The 26,915-nt window shown below is 49.1% G+C and overlaps 3 protein-coding genes across 15 annotated transcripts in view; 1 reads left to right on the forward strand and 2 right to left on the reverse strand.

Moving 5' to 3' along the window:
- TATDN1 (TatD DNase domain containing 1) overlaps nucleotides 1-5,151 on the reverse strand; it is a 32,367-nt gene extending 27,216 nt beyond the window's left edge. Inside the window, exon 1 of one of the 4 annotated variants that reach the window (XM_081116681.1) lies at nucleotides 5,066-5,151. In XM_081116681.1, coding sequence (XP_080972807.1) covers nucleotides 5,066-5,087 — 22 coding nt within the window. In that variant the 5' untranslated portion in view covers nucleotides 5,088-5,151. The remainder of the gene's footprint in view (nucleotides 1-5,065) is intronic. The other 3 variants (XM_081116685.1, XM_081116683.1, XM_081116684.1) reach the window with 3 other exon arrangements.
- Nucleotides 5,152-5,209: 58 nt separating this feature from the next.
- NDUFB9 (NADH:ubiquinone oxidoreductase subunit B9) lies at nucleotides 5,210-9,300 on the forward strand (the record flags this gene model as incomplete). The annotated part of the gene is made up of 4 exons (XM_081116687.1): nucleotides 5,210-5,310; nucleotides 6,126-6,318; nucleotides 6,859-6,972; nucleotides 9,073-9,300. The coding sequence occupies 4 exons, from the start codon at nucleotides 5,210-5,212 to the stop codon at nucleotides 9,202-9,204; spliced, it is 540 nt and encodes a 179-aa protein (XP_080972813.1). The 3' UTR covers nucleotides 9,205-9,300.
- A 797-nt stretch (nucleotides 9,301-10,097) lies between these two features.
- The window catches only part of MTSS1 (MTSS I-BAR domain containing 1), a 137,090-nt gene continuing 120,272 nt past the window's right edge, over nucleotides 10,098-26,915 (reverse strand). Inside the window, exons 7-16 of one of the 10 annotated variants that reach the window (XM_081116673.1) lie at nucleotides 26,283-26,440; nucleotides 24,736-24,843; nucleotides 23,415-23,512; nucleotides 20,980-21,190; nucleotides 17,252-17,371; nucleotides 16,212-16,406; nucleotides 14,822-14,992; nucleotides 14,288-14,450; nucleotides 12,608-13,018; nucleotides 10,098-12,499 (exon numbers count right to left, since the gene is read on the reverse strand). In XM_081116673.1, coding sequence (XP_080972799.1) covers nucleotides 12,264-12,499; nucleotides 12,608-13,018; nucleotides 14,288-14,450; nucleotides 14,822-14,992; nucleotides 16,212-16,406; nucleotides 17,252-17,371; nucleotides 20,980-21,190; nucleotides 23,415-23,512; nucleotides 24,736-24,843; nucleotides 26,283-26,440 — 1,871 coding nt within the window. In that variant the 3' untranslated portion in view covers nucleotides 10,098-12,263. Of the gene's footprint in view, nucleotides 13,019-14,287; nucleotides 14,451-14,821; nucleotides 14,993-16,211; nucleotides 16,407-17,251; nucleotides 17,372-20,979; nucleotides 21,191-23,414; nucleotides 23,513-24,735; nucleotides 24,844-26,282; nucleotides 26,441-26,915 lie in introns of all 10 variants that reach the window. The other 9 variants (XM_081116678.1, XM_081116671.1, XM_081116672.1 and 6 more) reach the window with 9 other exon arrangements.

Raw genomic sequence — 26,915 nt, forward strand, 5'->3', positions numbered from 1 at the left:
AGAGTATAAGAGAACAGGAAGAACAAGGCATGAAGTCCTGTTGTGATGGTCTTGGCCAAATTAAAATGCCATCCTTATTAAAATACACACCCTTCAGCTTTTGCACTAGGAGAATCTCTAAGTTAGTGGTGGTAGAGAGAAAGCTGCCTACCAATAGACCCCTACATTATTTTTGCTGAGCTCCAGCTTCTTCTAAGTATATTCTCACTCTGCTTCTACCAAGCTGGCCCTCAGTGAGCTCTGCTACACCAACATTAAGACAGACCTTGGAAGATGAATCAGAGTTTGGATAATTCGAGAGATGGTGGAGAGAGTATTCCAGGCATTTGGAACAACAAGAGAAAGGCACAATGCAGAAAACTTCAAAGATATGCAAAAGCATGTATGTCAATGGAAGGTGGGAAATGAATTCACAAAAGGTTTCCTCGAAGGGTGTTAACACACAAATATCATTGAGTACTATAAAATACAAATTCAGTGGAATGGCCCAGATCACAGAAATCGGAATCTTCTTTTCATGAGGTTAGGAAATAAGATAGGGTCCTTTCTGCCTAGAATAATCCTTTAGGAGGGTCAGTCTAGTCATCCACCACTGACAATCATTAGGAACACTGAACCCATCTGCATCTCTTTTGCCCATTTCCTCTTTGTGCAGCAAAGGAATTAAAATTTTTCCAAAGCAGTCTTTTCCTAAAGAACGAAGTAAAAAATAAATGAAACCGAAAAGCAAGCAAATCTAACAAGTAAACTTTCTTATACTAATTTTAAAAGTGAATTGAAGATTAGCTTGGAGGCTCAATTATGAAGCCTTTCCAATTTCCAAGTCCTTGTCTCAACTGTAACAGGAATGGATGCTAAATCCTTCAGTGCTTACCCAGGTGACCCCACTTCCTCTTACAACCTACCTCTTCCCAATACGGGTAAGTCTTTCAGCCCTAAGTCACAGTGTACTTCAAAGATCTATATTCAGCTTTGGACCCAGGTGAGCATTGGGCTTTAGGATATAATGCACAGCCACCAATTTCTTCCCTTTTCTGCAAGAATCTCTTGTGACTTATAGCCCTAAGCCTTTTTCTTTCTGACATATGGTTTGTCTGAAGCGTATTCCTCAGCCAGCTATTAGAGCTGCTTTCTCCCCCCCCCCCAATATGTCTTTATTGATTTCAGAGAGAGGCAAACATCACTGATGAGAGAGTCATTGGTCAGGTGCGTCCTGCACACCCATGACTGGGGAGATCAATCCTGCAACCCGGGCATGTGCCCTGACTGGCAACTGAACCATGATTTCCTGAACCCTAGGTAGATACTCAACCGCTGAGCCACGCCAGCCAGGCTATTAGAGCTGCTTTCGATGCTTTGATGAATAGGCTCCATCACCTTAGTTAGGTTTGGTGAGTGCGTTCAGAACATGCCACCCCAAAATATGTAGGCTTTGGCATATTGGTTTTTTTTGAGCTGAAGGCACTGGAGAAATAGCAGGTGCAGGAAAATCTCTCTGCTCCCCCTTTCAACCTAAAGGAAGGTCATAAAATTTCCCATAAGAAAGGTACCCTCCTTGTACCAGGAAGAGAATATTCTTATCACCACAAACTGAAAGTCAAAGTCAAAATGTATCTATACAAACAAACCCAAAATAACCCTTATCTTCCATTAGCTTCCCCTTATATTTCCTGGTCACTGTTCTACAATTTACACAATTTAAGCCCCTTTGTCTTACCACATCCTCACTTAAGCTTTTGGGCCTAACAGCTACTATGGATCTTCATTTTCCTTTTGAAGACTCCTATATACACAAAAAAATAAAAATGTGTATGCTTTTCTCCTGTTAATTTGTCTTAAGTCAGTTTAATTCTTAGGCCCAGCCATAGACCTAAGAGGGTAGAAGGAAGTTTTTCCTCCCCTACAGAGGCAAATATCTTCTTTTCCTTGACTCTGATTCACTTCTGTTTCCTGTAAGAAATTCTCCTTTATACTGCATGGCCTCTGTGCCTCCCACTCCCACGCTACCTACTCGCCCTAGTCACCAGCAAACAACACCTGCAGGGTGATTAAGGTAATTCACAAGTCGCCCTGGCCAGGTAGCTCATGTAGGTTAGACTGTCCTCCTGATATGCCACGGTTGCAGGTTCAATCCCAGGTCAGGGCACATACAAGAATCAATCAATGAATGCATAAATAAGTGGAGCAACAAATCGATGTCTGTCTCTGTCTCGCCCCCTTCTTCTCTCTAAAATCAATAAATAAAGCCCTGGCCTGGTGTGGCTCAGTTGGTTGGGTGTCATGCACCAAGGATGCAGATCAATTCCCAGTCAGGAGGGGATATGCCCAGGTTGTGGGCATGCAAGAGGCAGCTGACTGATGTTTGGCTCTCACATAGATGTTTCTCTCCCTCTCCTTTCCTCTCCAAAAATCAATTTTAAAATATATTTAAAAAATAAAATAAAATCAATAAATAAAAATTAAAAATTAAGTCAATATAGAGGGAACCAAAGAAAGTTCAAAATGATCCTCTAAAAGCATTCAATCTCCAAGCAATTTCCAAGAAATACAATTGATATAGGCAGTTAGACATGAGCAGAGCAAGGAAGATGGGCCAGGTACAGGTCACCAGGGTAGAAAGCCCCAGGTGCCTAGCAAAGGACAATTGTAGGATGGGACCTCACCCCCAGGGTGACCTTTCCTCCCCTAGCTTATCGCTGGTCATGCGGTTTAGACTCCTTGACCTTTCCTTCCTCCTAGAGATAACATCTAGGCCTCAGTTGTATTTCAGCTCCAGGCCCAGAAAAGCAACAAAACCAGACCAGAGACCCATGGCTTACATCAGGATCAGCTGCACTGGATAATGATCTTCTGCCCTGATGCCGATCAATCAGTGGAGACCTAGACCCTGAAAGGATACACCTGGAAATCTCCTGAATATTATAATGACTCTTTCCCTGGGAACTCCCTTAAAATCTCCATCCTTAAAAGCCTTACAGTGGAGGACCCAACGTTTGCTCCTTGCGCCTTTGCCTTTGCCTTTCCCTTTCCCTTCCCCTTCACCATCCCCATTCCTATCCCCAACCATTCCCATCCCACCATCAGGAGTGTTACCATTAGCTTCATTAGCTTCCTCACTCCCAACCTCCAAGACCCTTCCTTTACCTCTATAACTTGTTTCCTAAGCCCATATCTTCTAGGAATTACTTTTTCTACCTCTGTGACTTAACAATATAGTTTGAGTCTTGGCTCTGAATGCTTTCCTAGCCAGAACTCAAGTACCGAGGTTGCTTAACCCAGGTCCCATCTAACCTCACAGGCCTAACACCTGGTGCTGATCTCACCACCTACAACACAATGGGGGAACTGAAGTTAAAGAAAGAGAATGGGCTTTGGAGTCAGAATTCCTGGTATTATGACTAATTAGCAGAACAACTGGGGGCAAATCAGTAGAACTTCTAAGCCTGCTTCCACACTAGTAAGGTGGGCAAAGAATTTCTCCTTTCAAGGATGAAATGTGGCTCAAATTGGAAAATGAATGTGAAAGCATTCTGCAAATTAAAAGCCTTATAAAATGTCATTATTATTATTATTATTATTACTAAGCACAGTATAAGTTCTGTTAACATGTCAACAACAAATGGAATTTCGGTCAACATTACCTACACAGGCATTCCTCATTTGATTGTGCTTAACAGAGGTTGTGTGTTTTACAAATTGAAGGCAAGACTCTCCACCAGAAAGACTGACTCACTTTATTGTGGTGGTCTGGAACCCAACCCACAATATCCCCTAGGATCCCTGTACTGTCATACCACCTTAAGTGATTAACCTCTCAACCCAAGACTGCATTATTATTAAGTAGCCAGATGTAAGTCAATCTGTTTATACTCAAAGACTCATGCTGCAACCATAGGAAAAAAGCCAGTCAAAATGTTATTTAACTTGTTCAAAATCTTTTAAGTTGAAAAGTTCCTATCAGAAGTATGTCTAGTGTTGATAAACTCAACAAAGGTAAAGAGATACTGTATGAAAATCAGTTTCTATCCAGCTCCAGCCAGAGACAACTTGAAAAACTAAGGAAGTGAGAGATAGGAGTGAGAATTACCAGAATCTTTAAAAAAGGCAAAGTGAAAAATTACTACTTCTGATTTGGGGAAGGAGGGCAACTGAAGGACTCACATATTTAGTGGCATGTCACCTTAGACGACGGATCAGTAATGTTTGTTTTCCATTCATTTTTTTCTTTAGCTGGTTTTAAAAGCAGTACCAGATTTACTGTTAAAAATTACTCCCAGTATTAATGAGTTTTGTTTTGTCGTGTTTTGTTTTTCAAAATAAGTGAAAAAATGTTTGCAACCAAAAGAAAACCACATCTCCGAACTGATACCTCACTGTTGAGGCTCAGTGAATCATGTCGTATCACTGGTCACCTATGATCTAGGGATACAAAGGGGCAGCAAAGAGGGCATTTTAGAATTGTTTTTTGACTTGGTTTGCCTTTAGATATAACTTCAAGTTGACAGGAAATACAGGACACTAGAGAACAAGCTAGACACCACCACATAGCAAACAGACAAATCCACAGGACAACTAGCCAAGAAGCTCCACTCTATACACAGTAAAACTAAGCTCAGCAAGACACTGGAGTCCCAATCCTAACTCTCGCAATGTCATGTCCCCCAGGTGTTCCTACGTGGCTGGGAGTAAATATTCTTACCCTTCGGTTCCTGCGGCCACGGGGAGGGGAAGTGGCAGGAGGTGCACGTGGGATGGAGGGGAGCACAGCCAGTGGCTCGCCCCTTTTGTTTTTTGGTCGTTCTGCTTCCATTTTTTCTTTGTACTGAACACAACACACACCTTATAAGGAACACAAATCATAACCGTAGCACCCGTGAACTTTCACAAGCAAGCGCGCCCTGAGGCCAGCACCCAGCCCGAGCACCACACAGGACCGGTCCCCAGAGGCCGGGGGCGCCCTCCTCCACCGAGCGCCCTCGCGACCTGCACAACAACCGGAGAGCTCCTCCTGGGCCTTCGGGCCGCGGCGAGCGACGCGCGAGGGCAAGCAAAACCCATTTCTTACCCACAAACTTGAAGCGACTCATGACGGCGGGGCAGGTTCTCCCGGGCGGAGGCGGAAGCGGAAGTGGCTGCGGCCGCCCCGCCCCCTGGCCGCCGGCCTTCCGGTTCCCGGGAGCGCCGCGGCCGCTGAAGGTGAGCGGCCGTCATGGCGTTCTCGGCGCCGGCGGCCTACCTCACGCACCAGCAGAAGGTGCTGCGGCTTTATAAGCGAGCGCTGCGCCACCTGGAGTCGTGGTGCGTCCACAGGTGCGACAGGGGGCCCGGGGCGTGGGGCGTTGACTCTGGGGAGCCCCGCGGAGGCCGACAGTCCCGGGGACCGGGCGCCTCAAGGACTTCGGGGGCGGGTTGGGAAGGCGGCCCCTCGCCCCACAGAGCCCCGCGCTTAAGCCCAGGTTCGAGACCAGACCTAGTCGCCCGGGGCTGCGAGGCCTCGGAGAGTTGCGTCTCTGGCCCGGGTCTCAGTTTCCCGTTAAGGCCGCAGCGTCCAGCGCGGAGCGGAGGAAAGTGCCTCAAACTGCAGTGGCCAGGCCGCGGGCGCCGCGGGCACAGCGTCCTCCCGACCTCTTCCTAGTGTCCGCAGCGGTGACCTGTGCGCCGTTTTCTTAGGGCCTCGTCACAGCGCCGGGCCTTAGGCGCCGCTTAGCCCTGTTTTTCGGGTGAGGACCTAGAGGCCCAGAGGGTGACGTGCTCCCGGCGTTACCGCTGTTGAGCGGCCGAGCCAGGCTTAAAACTCCCGAGCACCGCCCCGCTCCCACCGTCCCGTCACCTCTGCCCTTTTTAACTTCATCCGGCCCTTCCGCGGCCTTCGCGGCTCGCAGACCCCGCCTCCCACACAGCTGCTGCTGTCCTCGCTCCACCTGAGACTAGTCTTAGAACGGTCTGGACGCACAGGTTTTTCTCGTGACCTAGGGGCAGCCCGCGGTGAGGCGAGCACCCGAACGCGTGGGTGCCAGGCCTGGAACCTCTCCCCAGGGCGAGCTCCCGGGAGAAACCGCCAGACGGTGGGAAAGGTCTGGGCGAGTCCATAACATTGCTCATCTCCACAATCGTGTTGGTTTAAGGGACAAGTACCGGTACTTTGCTTGTTTGATGAGAGCTCGGTTCGAAGAACACAAGAATGAGAAGGACATGGTGAAGGCCACGCAGCTGCTGCGGGAGGCGGAGGAGGAGTTCTGGCACAATCAGCACCCCCAGCCCTACATCTTCCCCGACTCGCCCGGGGGCACCTCCTACGAGAGATACGAGTGTTACAAGGTGAGCGGGCGGCGCGGTTCCGCCAGGTCAGAGCTAGCCTTTCAGGGGCGCCTAGGCCTCTTTCCTGACGGTTGTAGACGCTTGTCTTCAGTTGTCAGTTTTCTCTCTCCCGGATGACATGAAGACGTCTTTCTAAACCCAGCTTGTAGTAATTTAGCAAACCAGAGTGCTAACTTGCTTGATAAATAACTCAGTTTTGGACCTTAGGGTAAACCAGTTTAGATTGGTGCTGAGTGTTTCTGAGGAATTCTAGGTAATACTTCCAAAGAACATAAACCCACTGGATATGTAGAGGACACAGAGGGGAGGAAGGATGCCCGTCCTTTCTGAACCGACCCTGCTGTTTTCAGCCCCAGGCTGTTTCACTCCCAGGCATTCTCCCTGTTGGCCCCCGCTCCTCTGCTGTTCATGGCTTGATGTCAGAAACAGTCCGACACTTGCTGTTATAAAAATGCACCCTGAGTTTTGTCTTCCGTGCAGGACCTGTCAGTGGTGTGTAAATGTACCCTGTGTAATGACGTCATGGTTTCCTCCTGACAGGTTCCAGAGTGGTGCTTGGATGACTGGCATCCTTCTGAGAAGGCAATGTATCCTGATTACTTTGCCAAGAGAGAGCAGTGGAAGAAACTGCGAAGGGAAAGCTGGGAGCGAGAGGTGAGTCTTACCTGCATTTTACCACATAGCTTGGCCCACGTGGTCAGCATCTGGAAGGAGCTCGGGTTTTGTCCCCCACTGAGGAGGTCAGGAGTCCAGTTATGACAATTACTCTGGCCCCCTTGCCTCTCAGATATACTTCGTTTCTAAGTGTGTTAAACGTAACATTTACAACCATCTTCCAAATTGGTTAAACTGTGCTCCCTGGTGTTTGGGGCTTTCTAGTCTGTAATTTTGCTTCACCCCTTCTTCTCCTTAGTGCTTTGCCCTAGCGTCCCTTAACTGTCTTCTCTAGCAGTGCCTTAGATGCTTTTCACCATCTTATGGTGCCTGCTTTACATTTTTCAAAGCTCAGTCTTGCTGTAGTGTGAAGGATATATTGGAGAGGGTAAGGTGAGGAGTGGAGAGACCAATTTTGAGGTTATTGCAGTTTAGTCAAAAGATTACGGCAGCCAGCACTACGGTGGCTGCAGTGATGTGGAGGGAAGTAGACTCAGGAGATGGTCTGGAGGGATATGGAGATTGATTGATGTGGGGGTGAGGGAGGTGAGAGACAGTGAGGACTCGGGAATGACTTCCAGGTTTTAAGCTTTAACATCTGGGGTTTGCTGATGGTTTTGAGATAGGGAAGAAGGGGGGGGTGAGGAGAAGAAGCAGGTGTCAAGGGGACAGTCAAGTGTCAGTTTTAAGTGTGTTAAATTTGAGAATCCTGTGAGACATCACATGCAGGTATCAGTAGGTGACTTTGGATGTAGGAATCTGGACCTCAAAGGAGAGATTTGAGCTTGAAATAGGAATTTGTGAGCTAACAGTTGTTTTCAAAGTCACAGAAATAGATGAGATCCTTACGGGAGACTAGAGAGAAGACAAGTCCCAAGAGCTCCCACTTGTAGAGGTCAGGAAAAGGAGACTGAGAGGCACCCAAAAAGGGAGGGGCAGGCAGGAGGGTGTCATGCAGAGTCCAGGAGAAAGTGTTTCAGGAATGGCCAGGGCCAAGTCATCTTTGCTGGAAGTTGCTAAAAGGTAGAACAGAGTGAGGACTGGAAATAATGTCCCAAGAGTTTGGCTGCAGGAAGGGCTAGGGCTTTGGTGCTCTTGGCTGGTGCCTTTTCTGGAGGGTTTAATCTCACTGACAATAGTAAGAACAAAGTGAGTAAGAGAAGACAAGGAGGAAAGAGAATTCTTAAGAAGTTTTGCTGCTGACAGTAACTGGAGGCCAACAGACTGTTTTCTGAGATGAGAAATAATGGTGCGTATATGCTGATTGGAAGGTTCAGGGTGAGGGAGAAGTTGATAATGTTGATGAGAAAGGTGGAGGAGGGAGGTTTTGAGGGGGCGTGGGATCCCGAGCATGCCCAAGGCCTTCATTCCAGCCTTTGGAAACTGGAGATGTGTTGACTTGGAGAGCAGGAGGTTCACACTGCAGTTGATCACTGATAACCACCTCTTCTCCACACAAACCTTCCTCCTTTTGCTATGCTCTTCCACATTATTAAGCAGCACATGTGCTGGAGGCTCAGGTTAACCACAATCAAGAATGGATTTTTCTGAAGGAGGCTTTGGCAAGTCACTGATCTGGAAAGTGGGTCACTAGATTTCCTCCTGTTAGGACCGTGGTAGTCTTGGAGATTCCTGGAATTGGGGCAGTTGGTCAACAGCAGGCATAACTGAGCACGTTTTTACAAGTGATTTCATGTTACTTCTTGTCCTGGTTGCTACTGGGGGTGGGGGGGTCAGGCTTTAAAATTAACATCCCTAATGTAATATGAATTGAGATTTTTTAAATGGTGCTTTTGGAGAACAGTTAGCTGAGACACAAAAGTCCGTTTTTGTAGGGGGACCATAACCAGAGTAATTGGAATAGTAACTGTCATGGTTTAGGTTAATGAATAAGGTGGGATGGGATGGTTTTTCTGTTTCACTCAGTGAAAGTGTGGGTATAAAATAATGCAGGTATGTGTAAACACCACCTCGGCCGTGAGGATCAGATGATGGATGTGTGATGTGAAGATGGCAGGAACAAAGCTGATGCTTCCCTGCAGTGGCCGGTACAGTCAGTTCAGCTCCTTTTCTAATCCTTCCTTCCTTGACTCTTTCTAGGTTAAACAGCTGCAGGCGGAAACCCCAGTTGGTGGTCCCACCACTGAAGCTTTGCCCCCTGCCCGAAAGGAAGGTGATTTACCCCCACTGTGGTGGCATATTGTGACCAGGCCCCGGGAGCGGCCCACATAGAGACAGATAGAGGAAGACACCTTACTAATTGTGCTTGCAAGTGAAATAAGTTACAGAAAATATACACACTTGCCCTAATAAAAATAACAAGGTGTATGACTGATGTGTTTTGTCTGAGGAGTAACATGACGCCAGGTGACTGTGCCACTGTCTTACCAATTTCCTTATTGGTTGTGCATAAAAAGAACAGTAGTTAGATGTCCCATTGACAGCACATGCTGTCAGTAAGGGAAAACTGTAGCAGAACCAGGTACAAGATTTGCCCTGAAGACTGAGCTGAACAGACTCTAGCTGAAGGCTTCATTAGCTCTACTGTCTGGAAGGAATACGAAGCTGAGAGGAGAAGGGATGCTAATATTAAGGACTTAAGGTACCATCTTGGTTTTCTAAGGATCCTACTGATGGAATTTTAGTTTTGATTAAAGGACAACTTTCTCTAAGAGGCACACATTCAACACATAAAACGAGTTGATAGGGTCCTCTCAGGAGTAGAAGTTTGAAGGGTGGGGTTAAAGGTTCCAGTCTGGGGTGAAACTTTTTTGTGATACTTGTTTTGGAGGCAGTTTCCAGCTCTGCTTCCTCTACCATAGCTGGGATTGTCTGCAAACTCAAAAGTAAGGGTACAGCAGAACTCTAAACATTTGAAGAGGTTTCTTTAAAAGGTAAAGCCACTCTAAAAACGGTGAACCAAACCCAGCTACCTTTAGTTCTTGGCAACTCATCGGAACTGCCTTCAAATAACTAGTTCAGGCAACTAGTGTTCTTAGAGCTCAAAATCATCACAAAAATAATGTTTCATCAAGTTTTCTAATTAAGCTTGGTCTGAGTCTCAGGCCATCATCTAACATTTAACGAGGACCAACTGAATTTTAATAAGACTTGAAATACAGGACTCTTTTTCTAGTGGTTCTTTATTTATAATGTAGGCTGAAGCAATTGTTACAAGATAGAAGGGAAACACATTACACAATTATTATTTATACAAGTTTAGAACAAAAAACTGCACAGGGAGAGGTCAACTCTCAGTACAAACTAGCAACTAAACCACAATAATTTACCTTTAGAAATGATTTCTTTATTTGTAGCTGTGACACTGCTTTTACAATATGCAAAAACACAAACAGGACTACCCAAGGTGTTTTGTCACATTCTTTCTACATTGAATTTGGCAACATTTTATATTAAATTTCTTCAGATTATACTAACGTTTAAAAACTAAACAAGTGAAAAGCTGTACCAATGTACAGTTACATCCATTTATTTCAAAGGTTTAAAATACCACTTTTATCTATTATTATTACCTTGCAGTGATTTCTGCTTTTGCAAAAACCATCTCAAGCATCATGTGCACAATGCATCAGCTACTTTTTAGTCATCAAGATTGGTGGGCTAAACCACAGGCACTACTGTTGCTTATATTCTGTAAAAGGAGCTTGTTTTTCAAAGAAAAAAAAGCTTAAATAGTTTCTAATAATCATGCCTTTGCTTTAAAGCCATAACATAAAATGTCCTTGAGCAATCACAGCAGTGTTAAATGTTAATATATAGAATTAATGACTATACAGGTACATTACTCTCACATCCAATGCAGTTGTGTATTAAAGCATAAGATTATGTAATTGAAGATACTAGCCAACAGAAATCTGCAGGGTCTGTAGGACCCACCAAGCTCCTATCATCCTGTGACAGGTTCGGCCACAAAGGAGCACTTCCAGCTGACCCAGCTGCTAAGGAGATTGCTTGCTTTCTCATATTTATATTCTCCAGACATGATCCCTCTAAATCTACAAATCCCTGTTGGCTTTAGGGGATGGGCATTATAACAAATTTAACTTTCACTTAAAGACATAAATCCATTCCAAAAAACATTACCTAGAATACAAAAAAAGGGACAGCCTAGTCAGATTCCCAGTGACAATAAAGAAATCCTCTCTTCACTGTTCAGTATGAAGCCAATTAAGAAAAACAAGCCCCCGATTGGTAAACACATTGGCAAGTTGCTGGACTAAGCTGGTTACTCTTTGTTAAATCCGCTCAAGTTTTTTCAAAATATTTGGGCTTTATAATGCGCCCAGCCTGCTGGGCACAGTTAAGTAGAAGGCATTTGCTATATCTAAGAATTCCCTGCTATCATGTTTAAATGTTTTCACATTTTTGAAACTGCCTTACCCTTTTGGATGTATCTGGATTCGATGAAGGGTGTAACAGACGAGTAACTAAAGTGGGGGATTCTATGTCTACCTGGTGGTGGCAGCATGCACAAGACTGGAGGTGGGTGCTGTGTGCAGTCAAGAGGAATCGTGGGAGAAAGGAAGTCCTTAAACACCTTACAGAAACAAACACCGCAATCCAGTATGGCTTATTCGGATGCATTAACCATGAAGCTACTAGAAATTCAACCTACGAGGCTACCCTTAAATGTGACAGGTCTGCTATGTTAACAGTGCCCCTCCCGTGGCCCTCCCCCCGATCCCAACAGCCTACCCTCCAGATTCGCTTCACTCTGAATAGTGCTCATCAACTGACCACTGCTCTGCTCGTTCAGAACATAGTGTATGTAAAGGAAGGGTTTGCCCCTTACCGTTCTGCTTGTACATTAAAATAACTTGAATCTGCTTCTAAGCCAGACTACTACGATGCATCTACAAAAGCTTGCAGGAAAAAAAGAGAAGAAAAAGTTACCCCTTTTTTCTGAAATTATCTACTTCGTGGTTCCCCTTCCCTGACCCCTCCCCCCCTTATGCATTTAAAATTTTACAAAGACTTGTAAAAAAGTTAAATGGAATTTGGCACCTTCAGAAAAATCAAAAGGGAAACTAAGATTAAAATGTGCAGAAAGAAAATTGTCAATATTTACAAATTAAAAGATCAAGATTATGTCAGTTACATATGTTGCTTTTAATTCTTATCTAAAGGTGTCGAGTACTTTCAAAAGAGCTGTATTCTGAGTTGCCTACAAAATCTGTTGATTATAGAGTGGAATGGATCAAGACAAATTAGGTTTTATTAATTAACAGTTCATTTCCCACTGGCAGCATTTCCTGTGAGCCTAAGAGAGCCTAAGAGAAGCGAGGGGCTGAGCGGTCGTTCGTCGTGGTCTTCTTCAGTTTCACGCCCCTTCGGATGGCGTTCAGCATGTCTTCTCCTTGTGGGGCATCTCTTGGGCTCAGGTCTGTGGGGTCACTCTCTGGAACCTGGCCTGGGGAGGCAGTGGCACTGGAGGGATCCCTTTCCTGGTCTTCCTCGCCTTCTGGAATCGCCTGTCTGTGCTCCTCGGGGATACTTGGCTTCAGGCCTGGAAGAGGAGGGTTGACGGAGGCTTGGCCACTCCACAGTGAAGAGGGCATGCTGGTGACGCCCTGGGGGCCCTCACCCACAGACGGCGACTCAGGGCTGTGCTCACCCCGCTCCTCTGGCCCGTCTGGAGGGGCTGGTAACACCCCGGGGAGGTCTGGGACGGTTGGGGTCTTCACAGGGATCACGGGTGTCTTGATGGGGATGGGCCCGGCACCGATGGTCCCCCGGCGGACAGAAGGCTTGGTGGAAGGGGTCCGTCGGATGGTTGCAACCCCTGGGGTGACCATAGCAGGTCCGAGGGTGGTGGGGAGGCCAGCAGTTGAGGCCGGGCGCTTGGCTTGGAACATCCGTCGGTAGGACTGGCTGATGTCACTGTTTCTTGGAATGGTGGAGGATTTGTCAAACTCCTGCTGGTCTGCCTCCTGGTCACCACTTACAGAGAAATAATCATAATCTGAAACTGATGATAGGATTCGATTAGAAATCTCCAAGGCAGCAGCTCTGCTTTCTGATTCTTCTGTGTTGGGGGACAAAAGGCACAAGAGGCAAGACACTTAGCCACAATCTCACCCCACGCCTCCCCCAGGCTGCTGGGCTGCCCTCAGGAACTGGATGTGTAAGAACCTGGCAGGGACCTTCATTCTGTTCACTGATGCAACCCTGGGCACCCAGAACAGTGCTGGGCATGGTAGGCACGACTCACACATGGTGGAGAGGTGACAACTGTAAAACTTGCGGGCTGAGGCACAGCTCCCCCCAAGCATCTCTGGGAAGAATGTGGGGTTGGAAAGAGAAATTCCCCAAACCCTCCAGTCCAGGTTGCAACATGAGAAACAAGCCCCAAACGACTATCTCAGGCCCTGCCATCTCCCTCATAATTAACTCATTAGGCAAGAGCTATGAAATAAATGGAGGTACCGGCAATGAATCCCTGAAACCAGTGAAGTGTGCTCACCTCTCAACACCTGCTATTACGCGAGAGGGGAAGCTTACAGATTAGAGCGAGTTTCCGAATAGCAACACTACTGACTGTGGAGCAGGTAAGTTCTGTGCTGTGGGTGGGTACGGGGTGTGTGTGTGTGTATTACAGGATGTTGAGCAGTGTCCCTGGCCATCCACTAGAGGCCCGTAGCACCTCCTCCAATTGCGACAACCAAAGATGTCTCCAGACATTGACAAATGTCCCTTGGGCAGCAAATCCCGTTGACTGATGGACCATAAACAGGCTTGGTCAACTATCACAGACCATTCTAGCTGTTAGACTGCCATCTTGTTGGCTTGGGAGTGTCATGGGGACGGGGGTGAGACAGGCATGGTGGATAGAGGATTTGGCTGGGATGGGTTAAGACTGGGCTTCAGACTCTAACAGACCTTAGGTTCTTCTTAGTTGTGTGCATTTGGGCAAGTTACAGAGGCTCAGTTTCCATGTATGTAAAATGGGGATAAAAATACTTATATTAAGTGATTGTGGACATTAAATTGGGAAAATAAAGTGCTAAAACACAAATTATGTTATCATTAACAGCATCTGTCTGGGTTCAAATGGAGAACTACTCTGTACCCTGACGGTGAAACACAGAAGCTGCCACAGCGAGTCGCTTCCTATGGCAGCTGCCCGACCAGGACAGATCAGCTCTCCAAAGCTGTTCCAAGATGGCGAAGTGGTTCTGAAGCTGGTCTGGTAGCAGGGGCTTCCACTGTGGCATCTGCCCAGCGGGAGGACCGCCCCTCTTCCTCACCAGGCACTGCCCTGGAAGCCCAGCGGGAAAGCCCAGCTGCCTCGTACCTTGGGAGGGAATGGTGTCCTCCGAGCAGCATGGGGTGGTCGTCTGGGTGCTGTAGCCACTGGAGCACTGCAGCGAGTCCCGGCTGCTCCTCTGGGTGTCCAGCTGGAGGCCCCGCGACAGGGCCAGGGCCAGTTCCTCACAAGCCTCCATCTCCTCACCAGGCTGCAGGTTGGAGGAAAGAGACACACACAAGCCACCAGGGCTGTGAACCCTCCTATCTGATGTCCCCAGGGCCTCTTTGAGTGGGAACCAGGATATTACTCCTAGTTTACAACTGTGACCACCACCTGTCCATGGACCCAGGGGTTCTGAACTTGTTTCAGTCCTACCCAGGCTCTAGAAAGTTCTATAAGTCTGATTCCCATACAGGGCTTTTCCCTGGGAGGCTTCTAAAAACTGGAGAGCAGGGAGTGGGGAGAAGGGGCTTAGGTCCCTCCAGCTGCGAGGCTGACTCACTCCCGGCTGCTGGTCAGCATATGACCACCGGCCAGGTCTAGAGGGGCCCAACCAGCTATAGAGAACATGAGTGTTACCCTGGTGGCAGCTGACACGGTCATGCTCCGTGGTCTCTGAGCCTCCTCGGCAGCTGCAGATGCGCCACCCACGGCAGTGGGTCCTCCGCTGGGGTCTGGCTCCCGCTTCTCTTTGCGGCGCTGTAGGGTGTTCACCAGAGGCTGATCATAAGGCCCTGGCTTGGCCCAGTCCTAAGCAGAACAGTGTGGTCAGGTCCCAGGGCCTCTGCTTCCATGTGGAGGGCTGCGGACCTTCCAGACAGCTGCCCACACAAGGCATCTGGTCCCCTTGGGGGAAGCTCAGGATGGGACAGGTCAGCAGGCCCCTTCTATTCCCTCACCGGGCTCTAAAGGGAGTGGAAAACCCTTTGGGGAGCCCCTGATTACCTCCCGTTTCCTCATATCTGCCCAAAGATGAAAAACCCTCAACAACCAGGCCAGTGGCCTGCGGGAGGCTCTCCGTTAACAGCTGACCAACTGTCTAAGGCGTCTGAGGGCACCAGCAGTGGAGACCATGTCTCCAGGGGCCCAGGCCCTCCCTGCCGGTGTCTGAAGGAACCCTTTCCCCCAAATGACTGCACTTGAGGGGAGTGGCCACCAGGGGGCACTACAGGAACTGCAGCCCCTCCTGAGGCTGAACCTCCACTTCCAAGGGACACTTCAGGACAGGTCCTCACCTAGAAAGGGAAGGTGCCCCGGGTCGCCTGGAAGGTTTCTGAGGAGCCTGAGGGGTCCACACCACTGAGGAATGAAGCTAAGACCTGCTCAAAATGCTGGCCACTAGGGGCCTACTATTCAAATTAGGGACCTCCTCTCAAAATAAAGTAGAATATCCTCTGGGCATCAACTGGAATTTTGTTTTCATATTAAAGCACACGTGTGTTAATATAAAACAATGGAGACTAAAAACCACGTCTATGTGTACTTTTAAGATAAAACATGATAAGCCAAAACACATTTTGGGTCCTGGTGCTATTACCGTGACCCAATAAGGGCCTCGGGGGAAAGTTTGGGGAACATGGCCATGGAGGACTGTCCCTCCCAGCTCCTGATAACAGTGACACTCTCGGGTGGCCCCAGGAAGGCACAACTGGGGCTGTAAACTTGGAACTGATGTCCCCACAAGGTCATATCTGTGTCCGTTACCCAACAGGGTTAACTAATGTTTAGCAACGGGGGCCTCTCCAATCTCAGCTCCTGGTGGAAACGTCTATCTTCCAAGCTGCCTGCTGGTTTTTGGCTCTCCCGGTGGGAATTTTCTCAGGGAGAGGCGTTATGGGGAAGAAGGCAGAGTGTGAAAGGAAGGGGGGGATAACCAGGGTGAGGATGGGGGGACAGGAGGTGAGCACAGAGGAGGTGAGAGAGGAGAGGAGGGGAGAGAGAGGGGGGAGGAGGGAGGAGAGACACAAACCTTCCAGCTAGGGATCTGAGATGACGGGAACATGCCGGGCCCAATGGTGTAATAATGAGCGTAGTCTGGAAGGTGGACAGAGGTGACCCGAGGGAGCAGGCGGGAGGCAGGCAGGCAATGAGGGAAAAGGCTTGCCCCCACGGGCCCCACATGGGACTCACTTGATAAACTATAGTGAGAAAACCCGTTAGACAACTGGAAACAAAACAAAAAAGGGGAGGGAAAGGAAAAAAAAAATTAATATAACAGGACGAGCGAGCGTGGAGATACAAGATGGCATTGACATTCAATGGAGGGCGACCTGGACATTTATGAATAAACATCGGGGCTCTGCTGCTCGTGGATGACCCAGGGCGCGGGAGGGAAGGGCCCGGTGCAAAGAAGGCACATTGTTTACTCGACACCAAGCAAGTATTCAATGAAGAAATACTTCGTCTGTATCTGGGAATCGGGTGGAAATTGATCGGCGAACTTTATCTGCGGCATTCTCAATGGTTTTTGAGATCTCACAAAACATCCTTTCATGGTGCTCATCTCATTTTGCAAATTTAAAAATTCCAAAGTGTCTTTAACAGAATCTGTTGGTTCTAGGTTTCCGAAATCATCACACTGTTCAGAAGCAGATTCCAAATCGGGGCGAGTGGGGACAGTTTGCAAACTAAAAGGGGAGCAAGCACACAGCCCCTGGTGCAGTGAAACGTCACGTCCAATGGTATGGTGACAAGGAGGTCATGGTAGATGGGGGGTAGATGGGGTGCTTGGGAGGGGGAGGGGGAAGGGTGAGCACACAACGCTGCTCTGGGAAGGAGCCTTCACACCTCCGAGTTCCCCATAGCCCTGCCTCTCCCTCGGCATAATCTCACGGTCCCTGCTCGGGAGAGAGACACCCACGCAAGAAAAAGCCCTCGGCCTCATGCCCCTGTCCCCAAGCTCTTGGTGTGGATTTTGAGTTTCCAGGTTCCTGCGCCTGTGACGTGAGCAGCAGGCAGGGCAGGGGCGGGGAGAAGTGGGGCCTGGTGGCTGGGACCCGGGTTGGTCACCTTCTCTGTGGAGGCCCAGGCGCCCATGGTGGAGCCTGAGCTGACTGAGGTGGGCGAGCTGCACTCGCTTACTGACTGGCAGGTTTCGGAGGCTTCCGAGGAGGCCGAGCTGGACGAGTTCTGTAGCAGGGCAGGGACCACACGAGGGGACCGACAGAATCCAGACCGCACACCACCAAAAAGTAACCATAAATTAAAAAACAAAAAGACGGGGGTGGGGAAGAGCACGCACAGAGACAGACGTATACACAGGAGAGGGAAGGATGAGAGAAGCAGAGCATTAGGGTTATTTTTCCCCAAAGCTGCACCCACAGAGGCTGTCAAGCCCTTGAAAAGAAGCGTGAGACCCAGCAAGGTCCAGACCACCAGACTGTAAGCCCCCAGGGCCCCAATTTGTGTGTGTCTAGTCCTTCACTGGCACGTGGCAGGTGCTCGAAATCACTGGATGGATGAGTGACAACGACCATCTCTTCCATGTAAACTGGGTCCCTTTGAGGGGTGCATTGGGCTCACCCAGGTATTTGCTTTAGGTTTTTTTCAGTGTTAGCTGCCATCTCTGGCTCATGCCATCTGTTGAAATAAGCCCAGCCCCACTGGGGTCTGCTATTGTTTCTCCAGGAGTGTTCCTGCATTCACTGTCTAGGAAGCAGGACTCATGTTTCTGTCTACCCCTTCCACCTGTCAAAAAAAGGCTGCTGCAAAGGGACAGAGCACTAGCTTTCCCATCCTGCAAGGGCAGGGGACCCCAAAGACACCCTGCACAGTGCAGGGGCGCTGTGGAGTCAAAGCAAGCACAGGCAACACGGTGGACGCCCCACCGCTCCCCGAGCTCCTCGTCTGGTTAGCAGTCCAGGATTGGATTCTGAAGGTTTAGACTTAAGTGACATTTCTGCTACTTGTCAGTCAAAGAATCATGGGCTTAATCTCTCTAAACCTCAGTTTTCACCTTTAGAATGGGGATCAACAGATGGAGCTAAAATGAGATTTTATACGGATGTGTCTATGTACATCAGGGGTGGGGAACCTTTTTTCTGCCAAGGGCCATTTGGATGTGTATAACATAATTCACGGGCCATATAAAATTATCAACTTAAAAATTACCTATGACGCCCGGCCGGCGTGGCTCAGCGGTTGAGCATCAACCTATGATCCAGGAGATCACGTTTCGATTCCTGGTCAGGGCACATGCCCAGGTTGCAGGCTCGATCCCCATCAGGGGGGGTGCAGGAGGCAGCCGATCAATGATTCTCTCTCTCATCATTGATGTTTCTATCTCTCTCTCCCTTCCTCTCTCTGAAATCAATAAAAAAATATTTTTTAAAAAACTAGCTATGAAAAAGGCTCCTAGATTTATTGACTTTCAAGTCCTGCCTTCAGTTGCTTTGGCAGGGCCAGGCCAAAGGATTTCGTGGACCGTATACGGCCCACGGGCCAGACATTCCCCACTCCTGATGTATATAGTGCTTAACTGAGTGTAAAGAAAGTCGGTTATCACTATAATGTACCAGGACTGTTTATTTTTGTTCCTCTAATTCAAATCTGTTCAATTTGAAAAAAGGGCAGTGAACCACCCAGGACTGTAGGTTCATGTTCCCTTTGACTTTCGCTCATTTTTTCTAAAGAAACTCTTGATTTGATAGCGAGTCAGTGGCCCTAGGACCAGACCCTCAGCACAAACATGGGCCCACCCCTGGGCACACTTGGGTGAAGGCACAACTTGACAAGAGCAGCATAGAGGAAAATGGGAGAAATCTGAAAATGATCTGTCACTCGGCATCTACTTCTGCCGTGTGACTGGGGAGAAGTGAAGGGCCCTAACCCCGCAGGTGTGTGTTCCTTCCTCCCACTCCATATAAAGCAGTATTACTGCCGTGGGAAATTGACGTGATTTGTGCAATTTCCTCAATTTTCCCCTCTACCCTATAATTATAAGTAGCGGTAGTGCCTTTTTAAAAATATAGATTTTTCTATTGAATTCTGCAGCATCCTCAGCTTACTGAAACTGTCCTAGAGTTGCTAGCCAAGCATATCTTGGGCACGGGCTCTGAGAGTTAAGTGAGTCCCAACACACCACTTTCTGCTTCCCCGAGCGCTGCTGGAGGTGGAAACTGTCAGCCTGAGCCACACACAATCTCGGACAGGGAGGCTGGAGCACACGCCCGCCCCCCCTCTTTTAGAAAGGGGTGTCAGTGCACAAGACTAGGTTAATTTGTCAGTGGATTAAAAACACACAGAATTATGCCGCACATCTGGATAGCATTTGAGGAACTGCAAAATCCTTCTTTCCTTCCAATCATTCACACTCTGCTTGGGAGACACACAGGTGTGGTTTAGTGCTGCACATGGCGGGGATGGCTGGGGACAGGTGGGGGACGCCTTAGAGACCAAGCCAAAGCACCCCTGCTGGGACAAGCACCCTAGTTCTTGGTCCAGAGCATTTCTGTTTGAAACTGAGTCCTCCCAGGAAGACAGACAGGCCACGTCTCCTGGGACAGAGGAAAACTGCCGAAGGGAATGGGGAGCTGAGAGGTATGGTTCACGTCAGACCCGTCAGGCAGGTAACCTCCTGACCCAGGCTCCCACAACACCTCAGAGGCTTCCTCTGTATGAAATGCTCCCCCAAGCACTCTCCCAGGGGTGCCCTATCGCCGGGGTGGAGCAGAGAGGACTCTGGACCAGGCTGTAGAAAGCCTTGGACCAGGTCACAAAACCATGCATCTCAGGCGGGTGACTTACATCTCCGAACCTCCATTTCCACAAAACAGCAATAAGACACTCTATGTGGTTGCTGGGAGGACTACACAGGACACATGTGCAGGAGGCACAGTGCCTGGCACACCGGAGATGATGTGACTGTCAGGCACACTGGATACTCAGGTAAACAAGACGAGCGTGTGACTTTCTGAATCCACAGGATCTTGGATGAAAGGCTGCGTACGGTTCAGCCTCAAAATGGACAGGACATGCTCGAAGCCACTGCCTGGCAGATGGCGCTGTGGGCACCCTGGACATTTTTTGGTTCCTGGTCTCTAGGTTGTGCTGCTTACTAAGTGTGAGACCAAACACTGGCACCAGGGGAGCAGGAACAGAAAGCGGAGCAAGCGAGGAGTGTTCCGATCCCTGCCCAGCTCCTGCCTTCTGCTCCGGCTGGACCCACTGGGCTGGGCGGGGTCAGCCCCACGTAACCCGCTGTGGAGAAGAGATGCAACACCTCCCCTTCTCCCAAGGCAAAGCGCCAACAGAACTGGCAGCATGGGCTGTGATAAGTCAGCCTCATTCTCAACATAAACTGATGAAAGGAACCCGAGAGTGACAAAGAGGCTCTGAGGCCCCGCCCCACGACGGAATCTCAGAGAGAACCAGGGATGGGGAAGGGGTGGCCCCACTGTGCAGATGCCCATCAACTACAGCATCATGCCAAGCCAGGCACTTACAGGGATGCCAGAGAGTAGGCAAACCTCTGACTCTGTCCATTCACGCGTGAGAACTTCCCAAATCAATGTGGTGGCTCAGCCGTCACCACCATGAACACAGGCTGCAAGCTCACCTTCTAGTCTCTCTCCCTTTGGGGGAACAACACAGCTAAAGATGAGAAATTAAACCAGTTTTCTTGTGTGAGAAGACAGAGGTCTGTCTGTCCAAGCCAAGGTCCTTCTTTGGTTCCAGCCAGCGATGGTGGTCTGGGCACCAGGCATGACAGCTACTCCTGGAGCCAGGGGCACCCTTACCTGGTTGGGGGCCTCCGGCGGCATGGGGGACGGCGACTTGGACTGGAAGGCGTCCTGGGATATGAATCCTGAGTCGTGGGAGGACACGCTGGACAGGCGCACGGGAGCCTGCTGGGCCAGGTTGGAGCTGCGGCAGCGGTAGTGCGAGCTGGGCGAGTGCGAGTGCGAGCCGCTGGAGCGCGAGTCGCTGCTGTTCACGCTGTTCAGGCTGCTGCGGGGCAGGCAGAGGGCGGGGTGAGCGGCGGGGGGCCGGAGAACAGGGGCAGAGCAGGGGGCAGCACAATGTAATCAGCTCTCGGCCTCGGAGAAGCAGCACAAGCGGTGAGACGTGTTTCCAAAATGCCAAACCATTAAGCTAGTAAACAAAAGTGCTGTTTTCACTGTGAGCCAAGGGGAAAAGCCAGCTGCCAGGGCTCAGTTCTCTGACGGTGTGAGGAGGCGTCTGCAGCACGGACGCCTGTGATTCTACAAAGTCAGGTCCCGCCCAGTTCTGCCATGTCATCGACCACCAAAGCTAGGGGACGGGCCTGGGGTCTGTGGCATGAAAAGAGACGAGGCTGATCGTCTCTGCCGTCCGCCAGCCGGAACCATGGCCCTGTAGTGTGACCTGGATGGAATGTGCAAGTGTCGCCCTTGGTCGGACCGTCTGGGTCCAGGAGACCGAGGTCATCTAGCCAACCGTTGCTTTGGCGGTACAGGCGCCAACGGGCACCTCAAGGTGATTTCATCCTAGGTGAGCCTGGTCCAAGGCCACCGAAAAGAACATCAGCAGATCAACTCTGTGTTTGTGTCAGCACTTTATTAAGAAAGCTGATGCTTTAATGAATGGCTCTACTCTGATAATAGGTGTTTCTCTGTTAAAGTATCTGTGGGCCTGGCGTTAACAGTCCCCCTGGCAAGAAGGAGGCGACTTTCAGCGACTAGAGGCAATCCATGCTAAGCTGTTTGCTCCTGAGACTAAACAGTAAACAGGATGCCGAAAAGTCACACACCACCAGGTGTTCCATCTACATTCCATTTCCAGCCATAAGAAATGGCTCTACAGTCTGTATAATAACTCAGATTATGAAAACCAGAAAACTAAACAAGTAAGCAGAGCTGACATATAAAGGGCAGCTACAGAAGCATCCGAAGGGATGAAATAAACAGCCGGGCCTGGGATTGGAAAGTTTGTGCTTTCTGCTCCCAACCCTGGAAGAGATTCCTGTCAAACTCTGCAGACTCTGGCGGCTAAGACAGCAGTTAAGGACCGCGTGACTGCTACGCTGCGATTACTTGGTGCGCAAGTTCTGACAGATGCACTGGCGAGCGCTGGGAGAAGTCACTGCTGCGGGAACAGTGATCATGAGTCTTGCTTTCCTCCCCAGTCGGGCAGACGAGGGCCTGCGGGACTGACCGCGAAGCTGGGCAACGCCCTCCAGCCAGCTCACCACCGATGTCCCTGCATCATGATTTTCTATTGAAACTAACACCGTAAGGAAGGAAAGATACTTGTGCAGCTTTGCTTTATACATATGAGATAAAGTTTTCTCGGTTACCAAAAACAAACAAAAGCAGTAGATCCGTTATACACACACACAAAAGACGACATGAAGCCAACCAGCATTTTCAGGCTGTGCCATGTCAGGATGGAAGACCTAAAGTTTGAACTTCCTGCTTGGTGTCTACTGTACAAGCTCAGCTATGAAGCGAAACACACACAGTGTGTCCAGAGACACAACCACACACAGGTTCGGCAGATAGCTCCTGCTCTTTCCTCTCAGTGCTAACTCACAGGAAATGGAACTCATTCGGCTTTGAAACATCAAAAAAAATCGGCAGGTGGGGTGTACCGAGGGAGAAGTGGTGTGTGATCAAGTTTCCATCCTTCAAGAAGAGAACAGACTTTGTGATCAGCAAGCCAAGAATGGTTTTCTAACAGAAAACTGCTAGAAAACACTTTTGCAGAAGGCAAAAGATACCCCACTATTCCAGCTGGTTCTGTGTGGCAGTAACAATACTTAGTCAAGAGCGGTGGTGGTGGTGGGTAATGGTTAACAGAGCAAGAATTCCATTTGCTTTATGAAACCCTAAGATAAGAACTGGAGGAACTGAGGCACAAGCCACTGTTACCGCTTCCACTTGCTGACAACGGCAAGCTCAGTCTGTACCGGAGTAAGACAGTCAAATGCGATTTCATACAGTGGGAAAATCTCAACACGCAGCTGAAATCGAGGAAGCTCCATTCACTCATCTATGGGGCCAACGGGGTTTTCCTTCTGATCCAAAACTAATCCAGAGACTAGAGAGTGAGACCAAAATCATATGGAGTTCCTTCAGCCGAGCACATCACCATTCCTGCTGGAAGCGAGGCCTGCGAAAGGGGAGGCTGTTCTGCTGCTCACGTTACTGTAAAGAACTGTCCGCAGAGCAGGGGCAGGGCCAGCTCCACTTACCTGCAGACACTGGACTTGCGGGACATGGTGGTGCTGGGGGACGAGGGTGGCGTCTGGTATGACCAACTGTAATCAGAACCTTTCAAGTCCAAAATCACCTAAGGGGACAGAGCCAGGTGGGTGAGTGAGGTGCTGAGAAGGGAAACTTTATCCGTCACATCTTAAAACCCATAACATCAAAATGCCGCCATCATCCAGGCGTGGGGATTACAGAGAAATGTTGTTACGGTTGTTTTTTAAATTAAAGAACCACACTACTAATCCAATAAGGTCATAATCCTTTTCTGAGATAAGCAAAAATATAATTAATTGGGAGGGGGTTGAAATATCAGTTAAAAAAAGGGAAGGAGAGAGACACAGTGACAGATAAACAGTTTACAAGAGCCGTTTACACTCATCCCTGGATCTGGCAGGACTCTCGTGGCACCACAAACAGTGACGGCTTCACGACTCGCTGCCCCCGCATTTCAGTCATCAGAGCTTTAGTGGCCACTTGTGCCCTATTTGCCCAGGATCTGATATTGTAAAACCTGACAAAATCGAGAGCAACCCAATTCCTTCACATTTACTTCTACATCCGTCTCCCTCGCTTGACAAAGAGCTGCTTGGGTGTAAGGGCCGCCTCTGCTCACACAGGCGGCGCTCCGCAGGCACGGACGTACCGAGAACGCACGCCCGCTGCGGCCTCGTAAGGGCAACTTCACAGCACGGACACATAAGCTTTCCGATGTGCCTCTGGGCTGGCTCTCCAAGGGGGAGATAAGAATTTTATACAAAGGGCAAAAGCCGCGATGTGGCTGATCAGCTGTTCCCCCAGATATGTCTCTTCTCACTTGATACAGTATTAATGTCACATGAGCCAAATAATCAGCACAAGAAATGTCACCTTTCTCATAGGAGAGACCTTCGTGCGTTACTTAATTAGGACAGTTCAAAGGATGACCAGGACGCTCCCGCCACGCTCCTGTGACAGGGCTTCTAGAGGGCAGGTGAACACAGGGGTTAAGAGCAGAAGCTCTGGAAACCGCTGCTTGGTTCAAGTCTCAGTTCTACCACTAACCAGCTAGGTGAACCTGGTTAAGTGACCTTACCCAGTGCCTCGAAGTCCTGCCTATAAAATGGGGACATTAGTAAAGATGAGGCGAGGAAGCCTGTCACAGAGCACACAGCAGGCGCTCGGCAAGGGCTGGCGAGGATGGTCACTGCACCCCCGTGTGAAACACGCACGCGGCTCTGAGCAGGAGGATGGCTCAGGGACCCTCAGGACCTTGAAGCTCATCTCTTTGGTTCACTCTCCCGAGTGCTTAACCAACATTCCTACCTGCTCACTCGAGGAGGGCAGCTTGTGGGGGTCCATGGTCAGGCTTTTCAGGTCTTCCGATATGGTCTGAAGGTGAGTTATCTCCCCCAGCATCGAGATTTCTTCTTCCTGAATGACAGGGATTCACAGCATGTCATCATTGCGAGTGGCTCCCTTCATTGTCTTGGTCCAACCGCTTTTATTAAGGTCACTGTCTGACCCTTTCTTTTGACTCTTCAGAAAAGCCCCCTGGGACTGGGACATCTTTGCTGAAGGCACTACCAGCCCTTTCTTTGGGGAAATGGAAAGGAAAAGGAAATCTGCCATAATTGGGGTGGCCTGTGTGCCCCAGATAGTGGCGATCCAAGGCCAAGGCAAGCTCATGGGCCAGCTGGGAAGGTCTGCCTGTGTCTTCTCACAGGTCCCGCAGCCCAGCCCCTCCATAAGTTGGGGGGGGGGGGGGCTCCTCTGAAGTCACTCAACGACGACACAATTAGCAGGTATTTTGGTCTAGATCTTAGAGAGCTTTGTGACACGTGTATTCAACAGAGGTTAAATGCCCTCTTTGTTTTTATTACAACCTTAATAAATGGTGAGTGATGCAGGAACGCGGGACTACGGCAGAAACAGTTATTCACTTTACCAAGTGCCAAGCTGGGGCTGTGGCCTAGGCAGGAATGACCATGGGAAAGCTCTAGCTCAGGGGAACAGGTCCTATTCAGGCACTTTGCTGGGGCTCAGGGAGGCAAGCTGGTGTCTTCTTATTGGCTTTAAGAACACCTCCAGCTGAAGTTCTCAATTATGGTTTGCAAAGGATTTATTTAAAAAATAAACCTACTTTGCCCTGGCTGGTGTGGCCCCGTGGGTTGGGTGTTATCCCATGCAACCAAAGGTTGCCAGTTTGATTCCCAGTCGGGGCATGTGCCTGGGTTGCAGGCTCGATCCCCAGTGGGGGGTGTACAGGAGGCACCCAATTGATGTTTCTCTGTCAAATCATTGTTTTTCTCTCATTCTCCCTCTCCCTACCTCTCTCTCTAAAATCAATAAAGTCATACTGAAAAAAAGAAAAAAAAAAACCACCTACGTGATTCATTAAGGCTCTTCCCATATTACTCTCATGGTTATTCCCTGGTATTCAGCGTGGCTAGTGGGACACAAAATCCTCTGGGGAGCTTGTTTACAACACAGGTGACTGGGTCCCCACCCCCAGAGTTTGGGACTCAGGTCTGGGTTGGGCCCCAGAATGTGTATTTCTAACCAGTTCCCAGGTGATGCTGCTGGCCTGGGGACACACTTTGAGAACCACTCAGCTAGGCTTTCTTGACTTGGGGAGAAATGTAAGCGGAACAACGGGTGCTAGGAACTGAACAAACAGTGGGCCATGCGGCAAGCAACAGCTTACAGAGAAGTACTGGTCTCTAGACATGATCAATAAATGAAAACTCCTATCATGATTCCTGATGCACAGCAGATTCCCAATGACTCAAGAAAGGTGGATAAATAAAGAAGGAGAGAGAGTCTCCTCTCAACTGGCATTGTAGGCCTTCTGGAACTTTCCACTGACTTACGATCACTGGCCGCAGCATAGAGACGAAGGTGCAGAACCGGCCGCGTTCTTCAATCAAAGCCTTCCGGACTGCCTGCTTTTCTGTCTCTTCCAACAGGAGATATTTATCGTTGACATCTTGGAGAGCACTGTCCAACTGAGGCTGAATGTCACCTCTCCCTGCAAACAAAACAAAGCCCCAGCATGGCTACTGAAACACCAGCTCCCAGGACAATGGCCCTTCTTCCACTGGGTGCTAGAATGGAAACCACAATTTTCTGAAACTTAAAAAAAGTTATTTAGTTGTAGCTTTTAAGGTGGTTTTTCTACGACTAGCCATTTCCAACTGCCAATGCTCCATGAGCCTGGCTTATTCTTACAAGGAAGATTTTTGGGGTGACAACTCCTGACCTGCCCTCTTGCCTTGGGCAACCCCACAGAGCCTCTGCCAACCAAACCCAGGGACATGGTTTCCTCTGACAACATTCTGAAGAGGCTTGAGGGTGAACAAGGTGAGGGCCTGTGGATGTTCCCAAAAGGGGCACGAGCTGGCTTTGCTGGGCCAACCTCAATCAAAGAGCCTCTGTTTGCACAGAAGTTTCTGTCCCGGAAGGCAGGGTGGCCAGTATCAGCTCTCCTGGCTCTGGGGGCCCCT

The sequence above is a fragment of the Miniopterus schreibersii genome (assembly GCF_964146895.1).
Source record: "Miniopterus schreibersii genome assembly, chromosome: 17".
NCBI lineage: Eukaryota > Metazoa > Chordata > Mammalia > Chiroptera > Miniopteridae > Miniopterus > Miniopterus schreibersii.